At 43.1% G+C, this 25,166-nt stretch overlaps 1 protein-coding gene across 2 annotated transcripts in view; it reads left to right on the top strand.

The window, feature by feature from the left end:
- Positions 1-2,262: 2,262 nt before the first annotated feature.
- The window catches only part of LOC110516569 (serine/threonine-protein phosphatase 6 regulatory ankyrin repeat subunit A), a 36,661-nt gene continuing 13,757 nt past the window's right edge, over positions 2,263-25,166 (top strand). Inside the window, exons 1-6 of one of the 2 annotated variants that reach the window (XM_090187547.1) lie at positions 2,263-2,426; positions 12,368-12,451; positions 20,744-20,822; positions 21,441-21,511; positions 21,636-21,836; positions 23,218-23,305. In XM_090187547.1, coding sequence (XP_090043673.1) covers positions 23,218-23,305 — 88 coding nt within the window. In that variant the 5' untranslated portion in view covers positions 2,263-2,426; positions 12,368-12,451; positions 20,744-20,822; positions 21,441-21,511; positions 21,636-21,836. Of the gene's footprint in view, positions 2,427-2,864; positions 3,197-12,367; positions 12,452-20,743; positions 20,823-21,440; positions 21,512-21,635; positions 21,837-23,217; positions 23,306-25,166 lie in introns of those variants that run through there. The other variant, XM_090187540.1, reaches the window with a different exon arrangement.

Below are 25,166 nucleotides of genomic sequence, written 5' to 3'. Positions count from 1 at the left end.
GGTACCCCCTCTTAACTCGAGTGAGATGTGCTGCTGTTACTGTTTATTGTCTATCCTGTTGCCTAGTCACTTTATTCAGACCTACAGTTGAAGTCGGAAGTTGACATACACCTTAGCCAAGTACATTTAAACTCAGTCTTTCACAATTTCTGACATTTAGTCCTAGTCAATATTTATTGTCTTAGGTCAGTTAGGATCACCACTTTATTTTAAGAATGTGAAATGTCAGAATAATAGTAGAGAGAATGATTTATTTCATCTTTAATTTCTTTCATCACATTCCCACTGGGTCAGAAGTTTACATACACTCAATTAGTATTTGGTAGCATTGCCTTTAAATTATTTAACTTGGGTAAAACGTTTTGGGCCTTCCACAAGCTCCCCACAATAAGTTTGCTGAATTTTGGCCCATTCCTCCTGACAAAGCTGGTGTAAATGAGTCAGGTTTGTAGACCTCCTTGCTCCCATACGCTTTTTCAGTTCTGCCCACACATTTTCTACAGGATTGAGGTCAGGGCTTTGTGATGGCCACTCCAATACCTTGACGTTGTTGTCCCCAAGCATACTTTGGAAGTACGCTTGGGGTCATTGTCCATTTGGAAGACCCATTTGCGAACAAGCTTTGACTTCCTGACTGATGTCTTGAGATGTTGCTTCAATATATCCACATAATTTTCCTGCCTCCTGATGCCATCTATTTTGTGAAGTGCACCAGGCCCTCCTGCAGCAAAGCACCCCGACAACATGATGCTACCAACCCTGTGCTTCACTGTTGGGATGGTGTTCTTCGGCTTACAAGCCTCCCCCTTTTTCCTTCAAACATAACGATGGCCATTATGGCCAAACAATTCTATTTTTGTTTCATCAGACCAGAGGACATTTCTCCAAAAAGTTAAAATATTTGTCCCCATGTGCAGTTGCAAACACAGTCTGCCTTTTTTATGGCGGTTTTGGAGCAGTGGCTACTTCCTTGCTGAGCGGCCTTTCAGGTTATGTTGATATAGGACTCGTTTTACCGTGGATATAGATACTTTTGTACCTGTTTCCTCCAGCATCTTCACAAGGTGCAGGTTTCAAGCTAATTTCCTGCAATTTCTCACGCCTCTGTTTTGGTAAAAAGCTGAGGGATGGGCCTGGAGAAATTTAACCAATCTCAAATTCATAGACAGAGCTATGGATGCAAGGACTTACCATCCATGATATCAAAATGATAGTTTAATCCATGTTTTGAGGCTATACACTGTTTACATTTATATTGTTTACAAACATTGGAGTAAAACAAGGTTACATTTTAGGTTATGATGGGGTACTACAGTTGAACTAAGCTCCTGAGGCATTTATAAGTTAGATTCTTCAAGAATCACTGGATACATGTTTGTATGTATTAATTAAGGATTCTAGCTTTAAATTACAGTGTATTTTTATAAACAAATTATAATAATTTGTGGGGAATACAAGAAGTGTTACATATAAAAATGTATAATTGGTGGAGCACTGTGGATATCAATATCCCTGTGAGCCTCCCAGGCCCATGTTGCCCAGGGTTAAAAACAGACATTTTAGATTCAAAATATTACATTGTATTGTATTTTATTACACCGTCTACGCTTATTCAACGGGTTGCATGGCCTAAATTCGATTAATCTGTTGTTGATAGAAATATTCATAAAAAATAAATAATAACATATTTTTTAAAGACCTGGGGGTACCTGCAGTACCTCCGTAGACCCCCACTTTGAGAACCCCTGCTTTACACCAATTACTGTTAGTTCTGGGGAGTAAATCTTTAACTTTATCGACATCTAGTGGCTAAATGTAGTTTTGTTTTTCGATGAACGCCCCATTTAATTTCATTTTATTGATCAATTATGATGTCTCAAATGACACTCCAGCTCATGTGGTACACTGCTTTTGAGGTGACTGGTCAAAATATTGCACAACATTGGGGGGGGAATTGTGCAGTATTTGGATGAAAGTAATACCAGAAGGCTAAAACATGATTGGTGATAAAATACTGTCTGAATTTAAAACGGTCCTAGAAGCAGTAAGAGGTAGGAGTATATTCTTCGCAGCTACCAAAAGCCTGCCACTAATACCCTCAAAAAATATTAGTTTAACTGCCGCAAATACTGCGTCCAAAATAACACCGGCTTTTTTACTGCAGTAATTAGCAGTGTTTTCGGCAATTACTGCGTCCAACATTGCACAGTTACAGCAATTTCAAAACTGCAATCTTTTTGGTATCCTCATGTGCTGACATGGCTACGCTAGTTGTTGTAGTTTCGACGGGTGTGTGTGCAGTGGTGTAGGCTGATTGGTGGTAGTGCTTGAGCTCCCTATCACTCAGAAGTTATGTAGCGAGTTAAGGTGACAACAATGCCTGCCATAGACGTTTCCCATTTACTTCGAATGTTCAAAATCATAGGGTAAGAACACTTAAAGCCTTTCAAAGCGAGTAATTATGGCTAGCCACAGCAGTCAACTAGCTAGTTGTTTAGCTTTCTAGCACATTCACTCATTTGTTTGTAAACATTTAACAAACCAGCTACCCCACATGTTCTTTTCAAACTGTCAACAGAGTAGCTAGGAAGCACCAATATATTCCAAGTCTAAAAACCACTTGAGGTTAAATACATTCGATTACATTCGACACAAATCACATGGCCAGGAATCAGATTTGTATCTGACATCAAACCACTTGAAATATCCGATTCCATGTGCTTTTTAGTCGTTCAAACTGCAGGGAAAGGAACAGATTCAAATCGGATATGAAATAGGATTTGAGTCACTTCAAACTGCCAATGTAAACACGGCTTTACTAATCCCAATCCAACTAATTTAATTCCACCTGTCATTTGCGGGTTATTCTAGGACTGTTCGCTGTATCAGTGGTCTGCTGGTGTTAAGCGACAACTGAGCATCGTGTGACCAACCACAAACCTTGTTACTCTGTTCCAGTCGTTCTTTGGCCAATGAAATTGCTTCTTTTAGGGAGGTCACACACGGTGGCGGTAATGTTATGGAGTTTTTCCCTTCAAGTCTTTCAGGTTGAAAAACATAGGCCTCATAGTAATTGGCAACTAAGAAGCTGGAGTGTTGGGCCAAACATTCAGATAACGAACAACGTCCTTTAATACTTCTGCATGAGAACAAGTAAAACTATAGCAAGATGGTGGTTCTCAAAATCCGAGACCAGGTAAGTGATCCGTCTTGTCAAAACGAAGGTAGCTAAAATTAGCTAGCAAGCTAGTGAAATTGCTAGCACGTTCTCAACAGCAGAATGTGCAGGCAGGGCCACACTGATGGAATGGTGGATAACTAACTAGCTAAATGATGGGATTTGTGAGATGTAACGTTCAACTAAACTCTATAAGTGCGTACTCGAGGTCATAGGTTTTCGTGTAAATCAGTAAACAAGCTTATCTAACGTTGGCCAATTAGCGCACTGTACCCATTTAGCTAGCTTAGCCATATGGTAGCTAGCTATGCCTATGGTAAACTAGCTGGAAACGCAATTTACTAGCTAGCTAGCTAAACTGGATCTGCGTGAAGCTAGCCACAATAGTGGAATTTGCTGTTCGCCTTCAAAATAAATGTCCCCCATTGAAAGTGATGCAAATGTATACAAATAACTGAATCATGCCATATTTGGATAATGCTAAATAAGGTCGGAATGTTATATAAGTTCAACAAAAGACAATTTGAGCAAAGTAAAAATATATTAATTGTACTGTTGATGTATTCGAGTTTAGAATAGCATTGGGGGCATACCTACTGTATATGTACTGTACAGCCTAATGTATGGATGTTGCACCCATGAAATAGGTTATCAGTCTACTCTGTGACACTCACAGAACTCAAGTATTAGTGTCTTAACCCTTATTGTGGGATTATATAACTGTGCAAAATTAGCCACAATCTTTCAACCTATTGGAAATGCATAGTTACACGTATTGCGGGACTTTGAACCTGGCGTGAAAGGAGCCAAATGTAAGTATAATGTGTAACATATTCCTGTTTCAGACCAGGCCAGAAGAACTTATGCAAAATACGTTGGTCATATGTCTTGTTGACCCCAAGATGGCCTGCCATACAACCATTGTGAGTAGAGGTCACCCGATTTATGATTTTTCGATACCGATTATTGGAGGACCAACAAATCCGATACCGATTAATCAGCCATTTTTAAAAAAAAATTAATATATGTATAATTGTAATAATGACAATTACAACAATACTGAATGAACAATGAAAACTTATTTTAACTTAATGTAATACATAATCATTTTAGACTCAAATAAATAATGAAACATGTTCAATTTGGTTTAAATAATGCAAAAACAAAGTGTTGGAGAAGTAAAAGAAATACGGGCCTTAGTTCCTGGATTGGACCATATTAATGACCTGTCATTTCGAAAACAACGTTTATTCTTTCAGTGAAATATGGAACCGTTCTGTATTTTATCGAACGGGTGGCAACCCTAAGTCTAAATGTTGCTGTTACATTGCACAACCTTCAATGGCGGATACGAAAAACCAGTTTTCTGCCGATCTTTATCTTTGGGCACTGTAGAAAAGACTGAAATCTTGCAGTAGGAGGTGACTTCTCTGGATTGCTTTTTTTGCGTAGGAATAACTACTTGGTTCTTTGTTTGAAGGTACATTTCACTCCTTGACAAGTCACTAGAGACTCAAAGCACGAGGGTAGAACACAACCCTTTCGAGAAGGCACATCTTTAACTGCTTGAAAGGTGGCACAAGTCAGCTGTTCTGACCAAGATCAAACTCTGCTGAGGGTGCAGGATGGCCTGACGGGATTCGGAGTGCTTCCAGATCGCTCTCTTAATCTAATGGCATGCTCACTCTCCTTTCCTTGTGCTAGTCTGGCTGCAAGCCCATCCCGTCTCTCCCGGTGCTCTATCTCCAATCTCTGCTGTTCAAGCTCTAATTGTTGTTGCTCCAACTTCACCTTTAGTTCTAACTCCCTTAGTTGCACATCTATGGGATGTACTCTACCCCCACACACACACACCTCATCAGCCTCTCCCCTCCGGAAGGATCTCCTACACCGAAGCAGTACTCATCAACTCCTCGACCACTGCTCTCGGAATTCCACAATGCTTTGAAATGACGAGGAGATGAGTCTTTATACATTTATCTAGCATCTCCCATGTAGGGTTTTCCACAAATGCTTCCAACTTAAAGTACATGGCTTTTTTTATTTTATTAGCCTGTGTGTTTATGCAACTTTCCAAATGATTCCCCCAATTTTATAACCCTTATCAAAACAACTGGAGCGCTGGGCCAGCAGCTCTTAAATAGCACCTGGGCCAGCACAAGTGAAACACCTTCCCACTAACGAGATGGAAACCAGCACAGGTGTAACATGTACTGATGTCACCTCGTTATTCAATCGGTGCACCCTACGTGCTAAGGAGATGCACGTGCTAAAGTCCAACCTCAAAACAAATGGATAAACCAAAGCCTGTAACAATGTTCAGTTCGTTTAATAGGCTGAATGCTTAATTTGGCTAATTTTGCACTGGTGTTGAGTCCCACAATAAGAGCTAAGACGCTAATATATATGTAAACTCTGCGTAGTTGTGTTCTGTAAGTGTCACTGATTAGGCTGATACCCAATTTCATGCGTGCAACATCCATAGGTCCAAATATGGCATGATTAAACTATTTCTGTTTGAATCACTTTCAATGGAAGACTTTTATTTTGAAGGCAAACTGCAAATTCCCCTATTGTGGCTAATCCCTATTATGGCTAGCTTCACACAGGTTTAAACTGGTAGGTTAGCTACCAAGCTAAACCACGATTAATAGTGTGCCAGAGTTCCAGTTTGGTTAGCGAATATTAGCTATCCCAGGCAATGTATTATAGCTAGTGTTAGTTAGTTATAGCTACCAGCTAAATAATCCAATTGCCACTAGTGTTGAAGGAGAGCTAGAGCTAGCCAGGGACCTAACTGCCTACAGTACTACTGTGACGACACGCATCACCATCACTTTTCAACAACTATTGAACTGAAGCCAAGGAATGCAGGCATGTTGAGCTGGGTAGTGGAGCTGGTTTTCAGTGTCACTGTGTATGGTGTATTGTTTCACCTACCTCAACATCACTAAACAAATAGGCCTTTTTGGAACAATGTTTCCTTACATTGTGTTACTTGCGACTATGGTTCGTTATCAGGAAATGGCTGGCTATAGACCTTAGTGAGCAACCTTATCATGCAAGGCCCACATTCCCTACTGCACTTTCTCCGAAATTGTTGTTACTTACATAGCCCAATTTTGTATCCTGAATTCACAGCAGCATTTTGCCTAATAAATCAGACTGATACCAGCTTTCTGGTATACATTCTGAAATAAAGCACTGGGAAAAACTTGGAAAGTTTCCTTACAAGCTAGAATGTTGAATAAAATTACATTTGAAGCTACTCTACTTTTTGCTGTTGGTCCTGAGACAAAATATCCCCAGGAATGTATTATTTCCCTGACTCTGTAGAGCGCTGGAACTGCCTTTGAGATTTACATCACCTGGCCCAAGTTTGCTTAGTATGGATGCATTGCATGCATGTACTTCCATCTTGTGGCAGCAGGTACCCTAGTGGTTTGATCACTGGTTCAAACCCCTGAGCCGACTAGGTAAAATTGAATCTGCTGATGTGCCCTTGAGCAGGGCACTTTGCCCTAATTGCTCTGGGTAAGAGCGTCTGCTAAATGACGTAAATGTTGTACCCGTGCCTTAGGTCATGAGCATACAAATTGTGATGGCCACACAGAGACCTGCGATTGGTAGTCGGTTTACTAATACTTTTTCTGTGGATATTCTGCCTAAAAAATAATAAGAATAATTCACCAGCAGAAAGACAACAGGCAGAGTAAGTTCAAATGAAGTTTATTCAATATTCTGACTTGTAAAAAGGGACTATTCAGTAGTTTTTTATTGTCAAAGGTCGAGACGAGAGTGGCCACTCCACACTCTGACATGTTGAGGCTAAGCAGCCTTTGGTTAACTGGTACTTGCACCCTAAAAGATCCAGGCAGCTCTCCAGTCTTCCTCTCCTATATCAGTGTATGCCCTGGGCCTGCTCCTATCCAGCCTCATCTCATGTATAGATCTAGGCCTAATTCATGCACGATAACTTGCTCTACACATCTCAATATTCTTTCAATATATGGAATGTTTTAAATGAATGTGAAAAGTAGTGTCACTGTGCTGTACTGCATCCATTGCTGTTGATAATACAAGGCCTTACATAGACTACATCATGTTGGCATGTCATTTTGTCCATTGATGGGTTATTGAATAGTTTTATAAAGGGTATGGTGGAGGGGTGGTAAAAGTGGATGTGTGATTTATTGACAGTTGGATAATGAATAACGAAAGGCTCTACTGTGCCACACTTGTACTTATCATAGCCTGAATAGCTTGCTCTTATCATTACTGGACCGTCTTTATCACACCGGCAGTATATGCTGCATGAATGCTAGTAGCTAGGCTTTGTGTTTGCACATGGGTCCTGCGTGCTAGTCTTTGTGCTTTCAAGAGTGTTCCATAGTCTGTCTGAGTTATGTGTGCACACATGCTATACTTGCGACATATATATATATATATATATATATATATATATATATATATATATGCACGCACATGTATCCCCTCATTGTGTTTGTCATAGATGATCATGTGACCAGACTCCAATGAGAGAGGCTCAGGAGTTGCCAAAGAGCTGTCTCCATGGTGACGGTATTAACTAGATTGGATTGTAGGAGGTGGTGGTGCACTGCAGGGTCGGTTGTGCTGCTGGAGAGGCTTAGAAAACCTATTACACTGGATCAGGGCTAGTTGTCCGTCGCCCTTCGGAGAGAAAGACAACGGGACATCTTTTTAAACAAAACATTTATTGTAGCACAAGTGTTTACTTGTTACACTGGTTGTATCCAGTGGATCTTCTAACCTCAATTGTAGCCTGCATTTTTAATAGCAGAATGAGGGGGAGTGCCTGAAGCAAATTATATTCAACGCTTCTTTTCAATAGACATCAGGAACTGCCCTGATACATCAGGAACTCCCCTGATCACATGGTTGACATTGAATTAGTGTATTCTGTAGTATTGTTTTGAGAGGTCTTTCCAATTCTCTCTACGGTGATACATTAACATGTTGATAAAGGCCCAAGCTATAGGACAACAGAATAATGTACCAGAACTAGGACTTGGCTCTGTGATCTTGCTCATTCAGAAGCCTAGAAATTAGAGGTCGACCGATTTTATGATTTTTCAACGCCGATACCAATACTGATTTATTGGAGGACAAAAAAAAGGCGATACCGACTAATCGGACGATTTTTAAAAAATTACAAAATTGTAATAATGACAATTACAACAATACTGAATGAACACTTATTTTAACTTAATATAATACATCAATAAAAATCTATTTAGCCTCAAATAAATAATGAAACGTGTTCTATTTGGTTTAAATAATGCAAAAACAAAGTGTTGGAGAAGTAAAAGTGCAATATGTGTCATGTAAAAAAGCTAACGTTTGAGCGTTTGAGCTCAGAACATGAGAACATATGAAAGTTGGTGGTTCCTTTTAACCTTCGAATCCGGGGGGGCCTCAGTCGTGGTTTCAACTTACTGTTTATTGTTTGAATAGTAGAATACTTAAGGTGCAAATTCTAAATGCTGTTGTGCACCAGCAGCTTTCTCTTATGTCAATCATTTACAGTCACTCAATTAGCCCATGTCCACTACCATTTTATTTTAGTCTTGCCAGCTAACCTATCTATCTAAACTTGTAGTATTCATGGTCAAATCCCGACCAGGCATGCAGGGCACGTGCCCAGGGGCCCTGACCTCCAGGGGGCCCCCATTGATTTTGTTAGTCACTCTCACTCTGATATCATACATAAATAGCATAAGTCATTTAAAATGTGTAGAACTGCAGGAAATTAACTTAATTCTCTGCTGTCAAAAGGGGGTGCACTCTAACCCAACCAAATCTTGCTTGGGGGCCCCAAAATGGACACGTGTTCATGAGCATGGGTCCCAGGCTGGGTCCTTGGGTCTCATTTGGGTCCCAGACTAAAAGATTTAAGAACCCCTGATCTAGTCAGTTGACAACCTTTTTGTGTGAAAACAGAGAGCGTTATTGTCATGATTTGATTGGTACGTAGCCCCACTACTAGCTAGTAGCCACCAACATGGACAATGATGTGAGTCAAGTCAAACAATTACCAGATTTATAAATGTGATCCTACAGTGTTTTCTGCCATGTAGGAATGAATGAGACGGACTGGTGTTTTGTCTCAGATCTGATTTGTAACATCGCTGACTAAGCAAAGACTGAGACCAACAGTCAGTAGGCCTATTCAAACAAACGTGCATTGCAAGGGCATTGGAATGAGAGGGATGTAAATCTGAAGGCCATAGGTCTGCTCTACTGTATTTTGTCATATGTCAGTTCCTGAATCATTGTAAGTATGTATTGACAGGGGAGAATGGATGGAGCAGTCCATCAGGGTGTAGGTAGGCCCAGGGTTCGGTCCCAAATTGCACCCTATTCCCTATACAGTGCACTACTTTTGACGAGGACCCATAGGGTTTTGGTCAAAAGAAGTGCACTGTATAGGGAATAGGGTGCCATTTGGGATGCCATCTGTCTCAGAAGGCTGTGCAGGGCAGCGCTAGAGGGCTGCTGTGCTGATGGAGGAGGAGGAAGTGCATTAGCTAATTAGCTGGGCCACTGGAACACATCAGATGTACTGAGTGGTTTACTCATCATTTAGGCCCCGTCTCCTCCTCTCTGCAAGAAGAAAAACAAGGGCCCCAAACAGGCTGCATCCATTACAATGGTACTTCAACTTTATGGTATAGTAATGAATGGTACTTTATGGTATGCTGATTAATGGCGGTAAAGGATGTGGATGTGAGGTATGGACCCCAGGAACAGGAATTCATGGCGTCAGCTAATGGGGATCTGAATAAAGATGAACGGTGCTGAATGTACACATGCAGGCTGGAGCACAAAGCTAGCTGTCTGTCCTACTCAGAATACACTAGAAAACAATGGTGAGCCTACTGGTCATATCCTTTCTATTAATATCATCAGTTACCGTCCATGCCTTTGTCTTAGCAACCGTCCCCCAGAGAGGTGGGAAGTGCTTGTCAGTATTATCCAAGCAAAACTTAATGGAAAGTAAACAACAGTCTGAGTAGGCTAATTTCACCCAGTGAGTTGTCTGTTTACTTGTTGGCAGCGTGGATGAAGTCAGAGTTAAAGGGTTTGTGGCAAGCCAGGGAATGTACCTTCTGGCTCTCATGGGCAATCATGCCCTCAGAGCCTCTGCGTCCCAAATGGCACTACTTTTGTCGTGCACTGGTCAAAAGTAGTGCACGTACACTACTACATAGTTTGGGATGCAGCTCCTGGAAGTGCTCCCCTACCCTCAGAGAGAGTGCTCCCTATCCTCCAGGTTAGTCAGTACCCCCTCCCTCCAGGTCAGTCAGTACTAGAGGTCGACCGATTAATCGGAATGGCCGATTAATTAGTGCCGATTTCCCGTTTCCATAACAATCGGAAAACGGTATTTTGGGGCGTCGATTTTACCAATTTTTTTTTTTTTTTTTTTTCACCTTTTTATTTAATATTTATTTAACTAGGCAAGTCAGTTAATAAGAACACATTCTTATTTTCAATGACGGCCTAGGAACAGTGGGTTAACTGTCTCGTTCAGGGGCAGAAAGAAAGACAGATTTTCACCTTGTCAGCTCGGGGGATCCAATCTTGCAACCTTACAGTTAACTAGTCCAACGCAATAATGACCTGCCTCTCTCTCGTTGCACTCCACAAGGAGTGTTACGCGAATGCAGTAAGTTGCTAGCTAGCATTAAACTAATCTTATAAAAAAACAATCAATCACAATCACGAGTTAACTACACATGGTTGATGATATTACTAGTTTATCTAGCGTGTCCTATATGTAACATAGATACTTGAATGAGTCAGTCAGTCAGATTATAAGTATCTGACTGATTGGTGGTAGGCAGAAGCAGGAGCGTAAACATTCAAACAGCACTTTCAAGCGTTTTGCCAGCAGCTCTTCGTTGTGCGTCAAGCATTGCTCTGTTTATGACTTCAAGCCTATCAACTCCCGAGATGAGGCTCGTGTAACTGAAGTGAAATGGCTAGCTATTTAGCGCGCGCCTTATTGTCGTTGTGTTGCTGGTTCGAGCCCAGGTAGGGGCGAGGAGAGGGATGGAAGCTATACTTTTACACTGGCAATACTAAAGTGCCTATAAGAACATCCAATAGTCAAAGGTTAATTAAATACAAATGGTATAGAGGGAAATATTCCTATAATAACTACAACCTAAAACTTCTTACCTGGGAATATTGAAGACTCACGTTAAAAGGAACCACCAGCTTTCATATGTTCTCATGTTCTGAGCAAGGAACTGAAACGTTCGCTTTCTTACATTGCAATATGTGCTCTTTTACTTTCTTCTCAACACTTTTTTTTGCAATATTTAAACAATTGAACATGTTTCATTATTTACTTGAGGCTAAATTGATTTTATTGATGTATTATATTAAGTTAAAATATGTGTTCATTCAGTATTGTTGTAATTGTCATTATTACAAATAAATAAATAAAAAATTGGCCGATTTAATCAGCTTTTTTGGTCCTCCAATAATCGGTATCGGCGTTGAAAAATCATAATCGGTCGACCTCTAGTCAGTACCCCCTCCCTCCAGGTTTGCAATGGAAAAACAAAACAGCCCCAATGGTCACCAGCAGTCACACGGCTCTGTGTTATGTTACACTGTATTGCAGATTGAGTGACGCTGCTGCCTTGGAGGTCAATGGGATATTAAATTATCAGAGGATTTACCATAATGGATGAGCTGTACAATATCTCACTGTGTGTTGATGTGTCAATCAATTCCCCCTCAGCCTTGGGCCTTTGTGATTTAGAGAGGAGCCCAGACACTTTTGTGAGTGAATGAGTCGTGTGTGTGTTGAGGAGGATGAGAGCTCTTGTTCTCTCGATACCATAGTGAGGTATTGGGCCAAAGGACTCCAGGTTAGCTGCCTTTGCACAGCCACAATGAGGTTGTCACCATGGTTCTAGTAGTGACTGTATAGGCTCCATGTCTCACTATAGAGTTGAGATTTTAACCTACTTGGTTTTTATTCTTGGATTGTTCCTTTTGTGTTGGTTTTAGCTAAGCTGATTGAATAGTAACAGGTCTTTGAGAGGCACTGACTGTTCAAATCAATGAATGACACTGTCCCCCTGTCTCTCTCTGTCCCCCTGTCTCTCTCTGTCCCCCTCTCTCTTCCAGCCTGGCCTACTGAAAGCCATCTTCAATGTGGACCCAGATGAAGTGCGCTCCCTCATATTTCAGAAAGAGGATGTGAATGTTCAGGTAATCATCCCAGCTGTTTCCTACCATTATTCCCACCCTCCTGTCTGTCCTCTGGATAGTAACACTCCCCCCCCCCCCCCCCCCACAGTGTCATTTGTCACTTGTTGCCAAAATCTAGGGTAGCAAAATTCTGATATTCAAAATTCAGAAATCTCGATATGAAGACTTCCTGAATCAGAATGGAATAAGTAGGAATTCTGGAACCCTCTGTCTAACCAGGATTTCTGGAAAAACCTGTGAATGTTAGGAAAGTTACTGGAATTTTGCAACCCTACTTAATGTTTTAGCCTGATCGGAACGGTTAACTCCTTTCATCAGCCGTAGGCACCTTGTTCAGTATCTGTCACTTTACAGTACTGTAGTTCATGATCTGGTTCTACTTAGTTTATGACATTCTTCCTCGTTCTTATAGGCTGGAGCAGACTTGGTTTGTCTCAAAATAAGACCTTTTTAAAGGGCTGTAGCCTTTTAGCTGGGTTTCCTAAACTTGGTCTAGGGGCCCCCCTTGGGTGCACATGTCGTTTTTTGCCCAGGCACTATGCAGCTGATTCAAATAACCAACTCAGCATCAAGCTTTGATTATTTGAATCAGGACCAAGTTTGGGAAACCCTATGTTCAAGTACATACACTACCGTTCAAAAGTTTGGGGTCACTTAGAAATATCCTTGTTATGTTTCACTATATTGGATCACTCCAATATATTGGTATCACTTCGCGGCGGAGGGATACATCCGAGGTGAGGATTTACAGATTTACTCCAGTGTACACTTGTGTCATGGCTGGGGTCCGCCCCTATATATAGACCCCACGGCCGCGATACACATTTTCTCGGCGGACATCCGTATGGTTTGAGGTACAAACTTTCTGAAGTTCGCTTGGTAAGTCACTGGTAAGTGTAATATCTTGCGTGGAAGTATACTCACTGTCTGTTTGCAGCCTGGAGCAGCTCTGTGCTCTCAGAACCCTCTTCAGTGCTCTACTCGCTGCGTGTGGTTGATCTGTATCTTCCGCCCGTGGTTTGTCTTGCTTGTGTTTTGTTAGCGTTACACTACAACTCCGTGTGCATCCATTAATATATTGGTTGCTCTTGCTGCCACAAACAGTATTTTACTTACACAACTTGCTGACTGGCTTGTTCTGTGTGTGTTGTGAATTGCTTTAACCTTTCTAGCGCTAGCGGAACCCCTCGACAACATTCCGCTGAAAAGGCAGCGCGCGAAATTCCAAAAATATTTTTTAGAAATATGTAACTTTCACACATTAAGAAGTCCAATACATCTTGTTAATCTACCCATCGTGTCCGATTTCAAAGCACAACATATGATTATGTTAGGTCAGAGCCAAGTCACAAAAACACACAGCCATTTTTCCAGCCAGAGATAGGAGTCACAAAAAGCAGAAATATAGATAAAATGAATCACTAACCTTTGATGATCTTCATCAGATGACACTCATAGGACATCATGTTACACAATACATGTATGTTTTGTTCGATAATGTGCATATTTATATCCAAAAATCTCAGTTTACATTGGCGCATTACGTGCAGTAATGTTTTGATACCAAAACATCCGGTGATTTTGCAGAAATACTCATAATAAACATTGATAAAAGATACACGTGTTATTCACAGAATTAGAGACTTCTCTGTCTCTCTGCCAGACCACTGACTCAGAGGTCTCATGAGCCCCTCCTTTATAGTAGAATCCTCAAACCAGTTTCTAAAGACGGCTTACATCTAGTGGAAGCCCTAGGAAGTGCAACCTCATCCATATCTCAATGTGTATTTGGTTGGCCAAGCTTTGAAAAACTACAAACCTCAATGTCCCACTTCCTGGTTGGATTTTTCTCAGGTTTTCGCCTGCCATATGAGTTCTGTTATACTTACAGACATCATTCAAACAGTTTTAAAAACTTCAGTGTTTTCTATCAAATACTACTAATAATATGCATATATTAGCATCTGGGGCAGAGTAGGAGGCAGTTCACTCTGGGCACGCTGTTTATCCAAAAGTGAAAATGCTGCCCCCTATCCCAAAAAGGTTAACATGCCGTTCTGTTAATTACCCTACAGGTTTTTTTTCTTGTTCTTTCCCCTGCAGAATGTAAGAGTATCGTGGTGGGCTTCCACTTTGTTGATACATTAACTTTGGAGTTCCTTAACAAAGTTACTCCTTATGGTGCTGTTTTGTTTTCTGCTTGGATATTAAACCAGCTAGGTAATATCGCAGTTGGTGTAAAAAAACAAAACAACCCATAAATCAAATCCATTACCTGGTTGCTGTTTTTTTGTCAGCCTGTTTTTCCCATACGGGTCTTCCCTGTTTTTTGCAGAGGTACTGGGTAATTTATCAAATCAAAGTTTATTTGTCACGTGCGCTGAATACAACATTGAAATGCTTATTTACAAGCTCTAACCAATAGTGCAAAAAAGGTATTAGGTGAACAATGGGTAGGTAAAGAAATAAAACAACAGTAAAAAGATGGGCGGGCCCATATACAGTAGCGAGGCTACATACAGACACCGGTTAGTCAGGCTGATTTGAGGTAGTATGTACATATGGTTAAAGTGACTATGCATATGATGAACAGAGAGTAGCAGTAGCGTAAAAGAGGGGTTGGTGGGTGGGACACAATGCAGATAGCACGGTTAGCCAATGTGCGGGAGCACTGGTTGGTCGGCCCAATTGAGGTAGTATGTACATGAAAGTATACTTAGTGACTGCATATATGATAAACAGAGAGTAGCAGCAGCGTAAAAAGAGGGGTTGGAGGTGGGTACACAATGCAAATAGTCCAGGTATCCATTTGATTACCTGTTCAGGAGTCTTATGGCTTGGGGGTAAAAAAAAACTGTGGAGAAGCCTTTTTGTCCTAGACTTGGCGCTCTGGTACCGCTTGCCATGCAGTAGTGAGAGAACAGTCTATGGCTGGGGTCTTTGACTATTTTTAGGGCCTTCCTCTGACAGCCTGATGTAGAGGTCCTGGATGGCAGGCAGCTTGGCCCCAGTGATGTACTGGGCCGGACGCACTACTCTCTGTAGTGCCCTGCGGTCAAAGGCCGAGCGATTGCCGTACCAGGCAATGATGCAACCAGTCAGCATGCTCTCGATGTTGCTACTCTAGAACCTTTTTGAGGATCTAAGGACCCATGCCATCAGAAGCCGGCAGTGAGGCTTCATCGCCTCGAGGCTTGGAGGGGCCTACTCACTCGGGTAGCCTCTGCACTGGACATCAAACTAGTGGACAGTTATGACTCTCCATTTGTCTTCATCTCTGCTGAGTTCCGTGAGGCCTTGCAGGTGGGCACAGAGGAGCTCCTCCGGGACGCGATGGAGGCGTCTCGCCTGCTTTCCCTGCTCCAGAGGGATGTGGCCTGCTCCAATGGACGGGCCATGGCACAGGTGATTACCTCCCAGCACCATCTCTGGCTGGCCCAATCCCGTCTGCCAGCTGCTCTCCAGAACACATTTGCTACTCTCCCAATCACCCCAGGGCTGACGTTTGGCCCAGGGGTTAATGAAATTCTGGAGCAGACCGATGAGGTTCATAGGGACCGGGAGACCCTGAGACGGTTCATGCCACCACCTCAGGCCCCGGGTTCAAGGCAGACGGACCGTCGCCACCCACCTGCAACTGAACGGTGACGGTGAGGTCCCTCTCCTGCCCCATCGCCTCGTGCTGAGGAACGACAGCGGGGAGGAGCACATCGTGCGGTGGAGCAACAACCTGTCAACCTTTCACCGCCATAGGGATGTGCCTGGGGAACCCAGACACTCGGGTCACCAGAGAAGAGGCGGGCCCAGGCATGATCCCTGACACACCCTTCCCTGGCCTCTGCCTCTTCTCCTGGTCTCAAAGGGAAAAGTGGAAGGCGTCTGTGGAGTCCCCATAGATGTTGTCCACAATGCTCGAGGAGTACCGACTCCAATTCCGGTGCCAGCCCCCATCCTTCATGTCACCACGGTGGCCGACCCCCTGAAGAACAGCTCATTCCTGGACAAGGGTGCCATCAGCAGGAGCAAGACATCAGAACGGCTAGGTGGGTTCTACTCCACTTATTTTGTGGTCCCAAAAAGAGATGGAGGGTTTCGACTGATCCTGGACCTCTGCAACCTCAATGGGTACTTGAAGGTACTGAGTTTCCACATGCTGTCCCCGGCCCATGTGTTGCATGCCTTGTCAAGGGACCAGTGTTTTTTTTTTTATGCTGGACCTGAGTAATGCTTACTTCCATGTTCTTGTTCACCCAGCTAATTGGCAGTCCCTTCGATTTGCTTTCGAAGGGAGGGCTTACGAATTCATGGTTCTTCCTTTCGCCCTCTCCTTGGCACCCCACACTTTTACAAAGTGCCTGGACGCTGTCCTGGCACCTCTCGCGTCCCGAGGATTGCTAATCCTCCATTACCTGGACGAGTGGCTGATTTGTGCCCCGACCAGGACCCAGGTCCTTTCAGACAGATGTGCTCCTTACCCAGATCAGTGGGCTGGGCATTACTGTAATTGACAAGAGTCATCTGACACCCATCCAGAGGGTGGCCTTCATTGGCCCTGAGAGCCTGAACCCTTCTGGTGGGCAGGAGTGCTATCTTATCTTGCCTCGACCACTTTCGGCAGGGGCGGGTGGTATCCACCCAAACCTGCCAACGCCGGCCTCGTTGTTGATTCCGCTGTGCCTGCTCCATCTCCGGCCTCTTCAACAGTGGTTCAACTCCCACCGGCTGCACCCGAAGCGTCACCACCAGCTGCGGGTGATCACACAGTACCTCAGGGCATTGTTGAGGTGGCACTGTCACTCCTTTCTCTCAGGTGGGGTGGAGATGTTGATGTGCCACCAGGAGCTGGTCAGCACAGACTCCTCCCAGATCGTCTGGGGTGGTTGTGACCAAGGGCAGGTCGGCAGTGGCTGATGGCAGAGCATCGTCTGCTTTTGGTGGCCCCATACTGGCCCAGATGACCCTGGTTCAGCCTTCTCCTGTCCGTGTTGTCTGGGACACCGTGGCAACTTTCCCTGAGACCGGACCTGCTGCCTCAGGCCAGGGGAAGTCTGTGGCATCCGAGGCCGCACCGCCTCAGTCTGTGGGCTTGGCCACTGAACGGCACCAATGGTCACTTTTAGGACTACAGGAGGGTGTAATGAACACCATGCAGAGCGCAACGGCACCGGCTACAACCGCAGAATACCAGTTGTGCTGGCGGTTGTTCTGATCACCAGTGGTGCCCGAGTCAAGGGGGTGCAGTATGTCCTCCAATACCTGCAGTCTCGCTTGGATGAGGGCTTAGCAGCATCTACACTGAGAGGGTATTTGGCAGCTATATCTGCCTGCCATGTGGGGTGGATGGACAGGCCAGTGGGGCGACATCCCTTGGTCTCCAGGTTTATGAAGGGGGTTTGCCTGCTTCTTCCCTAAATAGTTCTTGCTTAGTTTGGAGCTGTGGTTTGGGTAATTGTCCTGTTGTGTGAGGAAATTGGCTCCAATTAAGCGCCATCCACAGGGTTTGGCATGGTGTTGCAAAACAGTGATAGCCTTCCTTCTTCAAGATCCCTTTTACCCTGTACAAATCTCCCACTTTACCAACACCAGAGCACCCGAGACCATCACATTGCCACCACCATGCTTCACAGATGGCGTCAAGCACTCCAGCATTTTTTAAAATGTATTCTGCGTCTCACGAAAGTTCTTCTTTGTGATCCGAACACCTCAAACTTAGATTTGTCTGAGCCTAACTTTTTTCCCCCCCAATCTTCCTCTGTCCAGTGTCTGTTCTTTTGCTTATTTTAATCTTTTTTTTTTTTATTGGCCAGTCTGAGATGGCTTTTTCTTTGCAACTCTGCCTAGAAGGCCAGCATCCCGGAGTCGCCTCTTCACTGTTGACGTTGAGATTGGTGTTTTGCTGGTACTATTTAATGAAGCTGCCAGTTGAGGACTTGTGAGGTGTGTGTTTCTCAAACTAGACACTAATTTACTTGTCATCTTGCTCAGTTGTGCACCAGGGCCTCCCACTCTTTCTATTCTGGTTAAGCCAGTTTGCACTGTTCTGTGAAGGGAGTAGGACACAGCGTTGTACGAGATCTTCAGTTTCTTGGTAATTTCTCACATGGAATAGACTTAATTTCTCAGAACAAGAATAGACTGACAGGTTTCAAAAGAAAGTGCTTCGTTTCTGGCCATTTTAAGCCTTTAATAGAACCCACAAATGCTGCTCCAAATACTCAACTAGTCTAAAGAAGGCCAGCTAGCGTCCCACCTCGACAACTTCCGGTGAAATTGCAAAGCGTCAAATTCAAATTAAATTACTATACATATATAACTTTCATGAAATCACAAGTGCAATACATCAAAATAAAGCTTAACTTGTTGTTAATCCTGCTGCCGTGTCAGATTTCAAAAAGGATTTACGGCAAAAGCAAACCATGCGAATATCTGAGGACAGGGTTCAGCACAAAAACAAACCGTTAGCTGCCAAGTAGATTAGTCACAAAAGTCAGAAATAGCAGTAAAATTAATCACCTACCTTTTGATCTTCGTATGGTTGCACTCACAAGACTCCCAGTTACACAATAAATGTTTGATAAAGTCCCTCTTTATATCCAGAATTTGTGGGTGCGTTTTGTTCAGTAATCCAATGGCTCAAATGCAGTCATAAAAGGCAGACAAATTCCAAATAGTATCCGTAAAGTTCGTAGAAACATGTCAAACGATGTTTATAATCAATCCTCAGGTTGTTTTTAGCCTAAATAATTGATAATATTTCAACCGAACAATAGCGTTGTCAATATATAAAAAAAACACCAACGAAAGGCGCGCTCTCGGGATTGCGCACCAAACCGGTTGGGGACTTTCCACTGGCCTCTCATTGAAACTGCTCATTCTCCCTAATTTTTCAGAATAAAGGCCTGAAACAATGTCTAAAGACTGTTCACAGCTAGTGGAAGCCATAGGGAATGCAATCTGGGTCATAACCAGGGGATAGGCTTTAAATGGAACAGCCATTTCAAAATAATAGCACTTCCTGGATGGATTTTCCTCAGGTTTTCGCCTGCCATTTCAGTTCTGTTATACTCAGACATTTTAACAGTTTTGGAAACTTTAGAGTTTTCTATCCAAATGTACCAATTATATGCATATCCTTCTTCTGGGCCTGAGTAGCAGGCAGTTTACTTTGGGCATGCTTTTCATCCAAAATTCCGAATGCTGCCCCATATCCTAAAAAAGTTCATCAGGACAATAGTTTTCATCTGTGCTAACATAATTGCAAAAGGGTTTTCTAATGATCAATTAGCCTTTTTTAAATGATAAACTTGGATTAGCTAATACAACGTGCCATTGGAACACAGGAGTGATGGTTGCTGATAATGGGCATCTGTACGCCTATGTAGATATTCCATTGAAAATCAGCCGTTTCCAGCTACAATAGTCATTTCCAACATTAACAATATCTACGCTGTATTTTTTTAAATCAATTTGATATTTTAATGGATGAAAATGTAGCTTTTCTTTCGAAAAACAAGGACATTTCTAAGTGACCCCAAACTTTTGAACGGTAGTGTACTTTGTACAATAGCATACTTTTTTTCACTGTTGAAGTTAGTGTAGGCTAGTTACGGTATGTAGCCCAGTTAGTGTAGGCTAGTTACGGTATGTAGCCCAGTTAGTGTAGGCTAGTTACGGTATGTAGCCCAGTTAGTGTAGGCTAGTTACGGTATGTAGCCCAGTTAGTGTAGGCTAGTTACGGTATGTAGCCCAGTTAGTGTAGGCTAGTTACGGTATGTAGCCCAGTTAGTGTAGGCTAGTTACGGTATGTAGCCCAGTTAGTGTAGGCTAGTTACGGTATGTAGCCCAGTTAGTGTAGGCTAGTTACGGTATGTAGCCCAGTTAGTGTAGGCTAGTTACGGTATGTAGCCCAGTTAGTGTAGGCTAGTTACGGTATGTAGCCCAGTTAGTGTAGGCTAGTTACGGTATGTAGCCCAGTTAGTGTAGGCTAGTTACGGTATGTAGCCCAGTTAGTGTAGGCTAGTTACGGTATGTAGCCCAGTTAGTGTAGGCTAGTTACGGTATGTAGCCCAGTTAGTGTAGGCTAGTTACGGTATGTAGCCCAGTTAGTGTAGGCTAGTTACGGTATGTAGCCCAGTTAGTGTAGGCTAGTTAGAGTTATAAATATCCAGCTGTCATCTGAAGTATCCAAGCCATAACAATGTATAAAAGAGTACAATTAAAATCAAATGTTTCCCTGTATCAATACTAGCTGAGTATGAAACAGCTATAACGCTTCTTGGCTCTTCCCTACAGGACAATGAGAAGCGGACACCGTTGCATGCCGCTGCCTATCTAGGAGATGCAGAAATTCTAGAGCTACTCATACTATCAGGTACGGTTATCATTGAAGAGAAGGATTACACTGACTTCTGTTTTGATGCTTGTGTGAATGTGATCGTTTCCCTCATACTTACCACCATTTAAGATCTTATGTGCAGTCGATGTATTTACAAAAATTAAGTAATTATACTGAAGGACATTGACAGCTGAAACGCCCCAATTTTAACTTGATTAGTGAAGTATCAAGATTTTAATTTGTCGCACCTGTTCCTCCCAAATGTCCTCATGATTTTGGTTGCACCTCGTCTCACGTTGGCTGAGCTCCTTCTACTCCTCTCCACTCAGTGACATGACATTTTCTTCAGTGTTGCTGTGTAATGAAAGTCCAATTCCCAGAATAGCTCTCTACAAGAGGCTTTGAGTGCGTTCTAAATGGTACCCTATTCCCTATATAGTGCACTACTTTTGACCTGAGCCCTATGGGTAGGCCTATGGGACCTGGTCAGAAGTAGTGCACTATAAAGGCATTAGGGTGTTGTTTTGGACACATCCTTTCTGTGCTCCAGCTATTTAAGATGTTGCCTTATTAACCCCAGTGGCCTAACTAACCCCCGTCCCCCTTTGTCGGTCTGTGTCCCCCGTCGGTCTGTCACCTGTCTTTCTGTCCCAGGAGCCAGAGTAAATGCCAAAGACAACAAGTGGCTCACTCCTCTGCACCGGGCCGTGGCTTCCTGCAGTGAGGTACGTGTACTGATACAGACACACACACACACACCTGTGCATATGTGTTTTCCTGTTAAGTGTGTTGTGATTTTAAAAGGCACTTTAAACAAAGTTGAACATGATTTGAACTGTGCTCTTGTAGGAGGCAGTCCAGGTGCTATTGAAACACTCTGCTGATGTGAACGCCAGGGACAAGAACTGGCAAACGCCGCTCCACATCGCTGCGGCCAATAAGGCGGTCCGCTGTGCCGAGGCCCTGGTCCCTCTCCTCAGCAATGTGAACGTGTCGGACCGGGCCGGGCGCACGGCGCTGCACCATGCAGCCTTCAGCGGACACCTGGAGGTTAGCAATTAGCATGGACATGATTACACACTGTAGTCTACACTTTATACCTGTCCTATCCCCAGGTTTATGGTGCATCCGATTAGCTACGTTGGTTGTATGTAGGGCTGTGACAGTAATTGGATAACCGTGACAGTTTTGGATGAAGACTGCCATGAAAATAAACTGTCAAAACCAACAAAAAAAACACTTTTAATTAACTTTATTTTGATGGAGATGTACTTTACCCATAGCAGCAGTGGTAACTATTTATTATTGTTTTGCTGACTTAGTCCATCTATTAAACTGTATACATCTCTTCTCCAATTATATTTTGATGCGCCACAATCAGCAGATCTGCTCTATGTGCTGATAGGAGAGAATATTTTGAAGGTCAATTCAGTTCATTGGGGAGGGGGTGATGGGGAAACGTGAGGACCGGGGGCTAACTATAGATCTATCACCTACAGGCTGGGAGTGGGTGGGTAGCCTCTGCCCTTCACCTCTGACCTTTCTCATTGTTACAGTAGGTTGGAGGAGTAAGGTGAAAGAGATGGCTCTCATTGCAACAACAAAAAAGCATACCATCACCTTTTTGGGCACATTTCAGTTTCAAACCTAATGACGATGGAGACCCAGATGACTTGGACCAGCCTGTTTGCAGAATATGCGCAAAACCCATAGGCTAACATAGTTTGGAAAGCAATTGGCTATTGCTTCAAAGAAAAGACTAATCTGTCTTTTAGTTATCAAGATTCTGAACTTTAATTGAGCGAACAGTATTTTTGGCGTCGGCTATATCCCCGGTGAGTGTGCTTATTCACTTTCTTTATCCCTGGGTCAGTGCCACTTGAAAGTCATATTGAACAAGATTCTGCTAATCTCTTTAGTTGTATAAAGTGTAGTAGAATTGCATGATAAAAAATGACTTTTCCCATGAAAAGAAACATATCTGATAAAGCCTAGCCTTACTCCACCACACGTTGCATTGAACAGACGTTTTTTTGCGAACAGTGATTGAGTTATATTATTAGCCTAAATGATGACTATCCAATTTACTAATCACATTAACAACAATGTCATGATGCATAGAATGCTTTATATATTCATGGTGAAAATTAGCTTCCCCTTAACTTGAGACTCGCGCGCCTATGAGCAATGCAGTTAGGCCTAAACACTAATGTTTTCTTTTGCTAATGTTTCCTCCGTCCGTCTGCTGTTAGTTATGTCGATGACTGTGTACATACAGCACACCAATCACCGACACCGGAAGTCCCATGACCGTCACAGCCCTAGTTGTATGCTTGAGTTTGTTCAAGAGAGGCTTTGACGCCAGATTTGAGTAGATTTTGCTTTAGTTATCCTCAGCCTGTGTTTTGTTTCTCTCTCCTTTTCCTGTTAGATGGTGAGGCTGCTTCTCTCCAGAGGAGCCAACATTAATGCTTTTGACAAGAAGGACCGCCGAGCAATCCACTGGGCTGCTTACATGGGTAATGAGTTGACCACATCATTTACATTCTGACTAATGTGACGGAGTCCATCCAAATCATCTTGGCTCCTGGACTCTGTCCAGGCATTTCAAGGCTGCATTGAAACAATGACTGGTAAATGATCCAAGACCAGCTCAGTTAGTCCCCACCGTTGTGACAATGAGTCGTCATAATTCTGCATCAAATGTACGTGATCTTAGGGGCATTGGCAAACACGATGTAAGTAATTTAATTGATGTACCCCTAATTGCACCGACTACATCTGTTTATCCTACAGCTATTGTATGCAGTAATCATGAGCCCCTATAAACCAGAGTTTCACTGTTAGCACTGAGATAGTGTGCAATAGTAGGAAGCCCAATTTATGCAGCTCACCCTGCACTATCAGCTCCAATGTAAATAGCCTGAGTAAGTCTACCTCTGATAAGCATTAAAAACAATCAAGCAAAAAATATAAATTATAAATAGGCTACATATGTTAATGTGGGCTAAGAAACAAGGTCCATGAAGTCAATAACTTGCTTGTAATAGATGACATTCATGTTCTGACTCTCTGGAACTCACTTCGATAATACCTTTGATGATACAGTAGTAGCAATACATGGTTATAACATTTACCGAAAAGACAGAAATGCCAACAGAGGTGGTGTTGCAGTCTATATTCAGAACCATATTCCTGTAAATCTTAGAGACGATCTAATGTTAAATACTGTTGAAGTAATATGGCTACAGGTTAATCTGCCTCACCTAAAGCCCATTCTTGTGGGAAGCTGCTATAGACCACCAAGTGCTAACAGTCAGTATCTGGATAATGTATGTGATATCAACAGAGAAGTATATTTTCTGGGTGATTTAAATATTGACTGGCTATCATCAAGCTTGGGGCGACAGGTAGCCTAGTGGTTAGAGCGTTGAACTAGTAACCAAAAGGTTACCCGATTTCCGTCATCATGAAGTGCTTTGAGAGACTAGTCAAGGACCATATCACCTCCACCCTACCTGACACTCTAGACCCACTCCAATTTGCTTACCGCCCCAATAGGTCCACAGACGACGCAATCGCAACCACACTGCCCTAACCATCTGGACAAGAGGAATTACCTATGTGAGAATGCTGTTCATCGACTACAGCTCAGCATTTAGCACCATAGTACCCTCCAAACTCGTCATCAAGCTCGAGACCCTGGGTCATGATCATGGATTTCAGGAAACAGCACATGCAGCACCCCCCAATCCACATCGACGGGACAGTAGTGGAGAGGGTAGTAAGTTTTAAGTTCCTCTGCGTACACATCACGGACAAACTGAATTGGTCCACCCACACAGACAGCGTGGTGAAGAAGGCGCAGCAGCGCCTCTTCAACCTCAGGAGGCTGAAGAAATTCGGCTTGTCACCAAAAGCACTCAAAAACTTTTACAGATGCACAATCGCGAGCATCCTATCGGGCTGTATCACCGCCTGGTATGGCAACTGCTCCGCCCACAACCGTAAGGCTCCCCAGAGGGTAGTGAGGTCTGCACAACACATCACCGGGGGCAAACTACCTGCCCTCCAAGACACCTACACCACCCAATGTCACAGGAAGGCCATAAAGATCATCAAGGACAACAACCACCCGAGCCACTGCTTGTTCACCCCGCTATCATCCAGAAGCTGAGGTCAGTACAGGTGCATCAAAGCAGGGACCGAGAGACCGAAAAACAGCTTCTATCTCAAGGACATCAGACTGTTAAACAGCCACCACGAACATTGAGTGGCTGCTACCAACATACTGCATCAACTCCAGCCACTTTAATAATGGAAACAATGTATCACAAGCCACTTTAAACAATGCCACTTAATATAATGTTTACATACCCT

This window comes from Oncorhynchus mykiss, chromosome 2 (genome assembly GCF_057628025.1).
Source record: "Oncorhynchus mykiss isolate SJ-2025 chromosome 2, ASM5762802v1, whole genome shotgun sequence".
NCBI lineage: Eukaryota > Metazoa > Chordata > Actinopteri > Salmoniformes > Salmonidae > Oncorhynchus > Oncorhynchus mykiss.
Note: the sequence above shows the minus strand (reverse complement) of the source record. Positions and strands in the feature narration are given on the sequence as shown.